The sequence below is a fragment of the Branchiostoma lanceolatum genome, chromosome 16, assembly GCF_035083965.1.
Source record: "Branchiostoma lanceolatum isolate klBraLanc5 chromosome 16, klBraLanc5.hap2, whole genome shotgun sequence".
NCBI classification, from domain to species: Eukaryota; Metazoa; Chordata; class Leptocardii; order Amphioxiformes; family Branchiostomatidae; genus Branchiostoma; species Branchiostoma lanceolatum.
Window position 1 is genome coordinate 5,735,724 of NC_089737.1, and position 2,626 is coordinate 5,738,349.

The window sequence follows — 2,626 nt, forward strand, 5'->3', positions numbered from 1 at the left end:
ACCACAAAGGCTAGATGAAGAAAAACATTCAAATGAACATATATCCTAACAGGACACTTGGTGATAACAAGAATTTGATATGCAAGTAAGCCTTAGACTTTACAATGAAAGTAACAATACCCTTGTTGTTTCAGCTATGACTGTGAGATTCGTGACGAGGCGCTTCATCTGTGACTACGATCCTACTCTGGGTAAGCACGGCTCAACTGCCCCCTCTACCGAATTTATTGTGGATCGCAGTGCAGTTAAGAGAAGCAAAAATATATACGCCAGCGGCAACTATTTCGAATTCTTAAAAGTATATTGAGCAAAAATATAACTCGTACTATAATCCACGTGATACAATTATTGAGGACAAGATTATGATATCATAAATAAAGCATTTTTAATTGAACACTGTTATTTTTTCCGTTCCCACCAGAGGCCATATACAAACACAACACATACATTGACAACGAGCAGGTACACTTCGAGATCCTGGACACAGCCGGACAAGTATGTTGATTTTTTTTTATTATAAATTTTTGCACAAATTCTTCTTTTTGGTAAAGCTTCTAAATTGATTATACTTTTCATATGGTTTCTAGCATTTCGGATATACATGTTGACTATCGCTGCCTTTTCCAGAATGTAAGAGGGATATTTCACATCACATTTTTGCACAAATTCATCTATTTGGTAAAGCATTCAAATTGATTATATTTTTTGTATGATTATTAGCATTGCAGATATACATGTAGACTATCACTGACTTTTCCAGACTCAAAGAGGGATACTTCAAAAATAATTACTCAAGCAACTGGATAAAATGTTGAAACAGGCGTTTCAGACAACATCCGTTGTATGTCGTCAGTGACTACAGAAAAGATGGATGAACCATCTTAAATTGCCTTCCCCTCATTAACATATCAATTCAGAGTTTTGGTATAAAACATGGTTCTCCAGTTCTTTAGGGCCCTGTCACAGTTGTGTGAATATTCAAGTGCGCGTGAGTTGCGCATCAACATTTTCTGGTTCAAGTAAGGTTTGCGGGGAAAAAGTTGTTTTCTACTTTGACCCACCGTACCGTTGTGCAGCCTAGTTATCGAACCTAAGAAATCACTTATTCTGCTGCAAACTCAATCTAAACCAAAAGCATGTTACTACGCAACCCGTGCGGACTTGTATATACGCACAAGTGAGACAGGGGCTTAGACACTGACGAAAGACAGTGGATGCTGCCATGCCTGAAACGTCTGTTTCAAAATTTTATCCAGTTGACAGGATGTCTAAAGACTAAGACGTAAGAGGTATACTTAACTTTTTGTCTTGATGATTAGGAGGACCCCCAGTCGCCGAATCTTGAGGAGAAGATCCGATGGGGAGACGCCTTCATCATCGCCTACTGCATCAACGACCAGTGCAGCTTCGACGAGATCATGCGCTTCAAGTTCCTCATCAACCACACTAAGGGGTCGTCTGCGCAGGCGCCGGAAGTCCCTGTCATGGTGGTGGGCAACAAACGTGACCTTGAACTCGACCGGATGGTCAAGTCTTCCGAAGGCGAGAAGATCGCCAACGCGCTTGGCTGCATGTTTCTCGAAGTCTCCGCCAAGGAGTCTCACGAGGAAGTGAGAACTATGTTCGAGAAGTTGTATAAGAGGTGTAAGGCCTGCACGGCGTTGAAACTGTCGCCGACTGCGATAAGGAAGGTGATGGACAAGGTCAGCAATTTTTCCTCCGGATTGGGGAACCACAGCCGCCAGCTCAACAGACTGCCAAGCTTCGCGACGGACAGTATGGAAATATGAATATAACAAGTAAATCAAACGAATTTGCGAACTATACATTATATTACTCTCCAAGCAGAGGCTTCGATCGAGAGGGGTAGTTTTGTCGGAATTGAGGGACGTTAGAAATCCCGGACAAAACTGCCCCTCTCGATCGAAGCCTCTGCTTGGAGAATAACATTATACTACGGTTCTAAGAGAGTACATGTAAGGTACCTCACATATAAACGTACGCCCAAAGCTTTTGTGGCAAGACGTTAATCAATTGCAAGTGCAACGCGTTGTATATAAAACACAAAATCTGCTGTTTGATGATTCAAGTATTTAAGTCGTAAGAAATGCACATTCAATGAATATTGAACAGTTATTAAAGAATACTTTGTTCAAATGTAATGCTGTTATCTTTGTCATTTTCTTCAACTACAATAACATCTCTTGAAGGCAGCACCAACAAACTTTAAATATAGACCTGTATTTAGCACACAAAAATGGTTATGACCTTATGAAACTAACGATGTTAGGTATGTTTTGGGAAGATAAATATTCTTATCTGACCCCAATCCAAGACTATAATTATAAAGAGATACAAAATAAATTGGACACAAAAAAAGTTCTGAGACTTGAATTCGGTCGATCATTTCTTTATTGTACTCTTATGACGAATATTGTGTTTCATATCAGAAGAAAGCTTGTTTTAACCCTACCAAATTGTCTACCACTTGTTGTCCTGTTACTTTCCTGGCCATTACGACATAATACCTAATAGAACATATAAGCAAAGAAATATCACTCCCTCAAAATCCGAATGTAAGACTAAGTGTAGCCTGACAAATCGCGCTAGCTCCTTAGCGGCTGGC

The 2,626-nt window shown here is 40.0% G+C and overlaps 1 protein-coding gene across 1 annotated transcript; it reads left to right on the top strand.

Moving 5' to 3' along the window:
• Positions 1-412: 412 nt before the first annotated feature.
• On the top strand, positions 413-2,160 carry LOC136422033 (ras-like protein rasZ). The gene is made up of 2 exons (XM_066409653.1): positions 413-495; positions 1,320-2,160. Exon 2 carries the CDS (start codon positions 1,419-1,421, stop codon positions 1,788-1,790), a length of 372 nt encoding a protein of 123 aa, XP_066265750.1. The 5' UTR covers positions 413-495; positions 1,320-1,418; the 3' UTR covers positions 1,791-2,160.
• Positions 2,161-2,626: the final 466 nt, after the last annotated feature.

Excerpts from the sequence above, each read along its gene's own strand:
- LOC136422033 (XM_066409653.1), top strand. The coding sequence starts at position 1,419 with ATGCGCTTCAAGTTCCTCATCAACCACACTAAGGGGTCGTCTGCGCAG.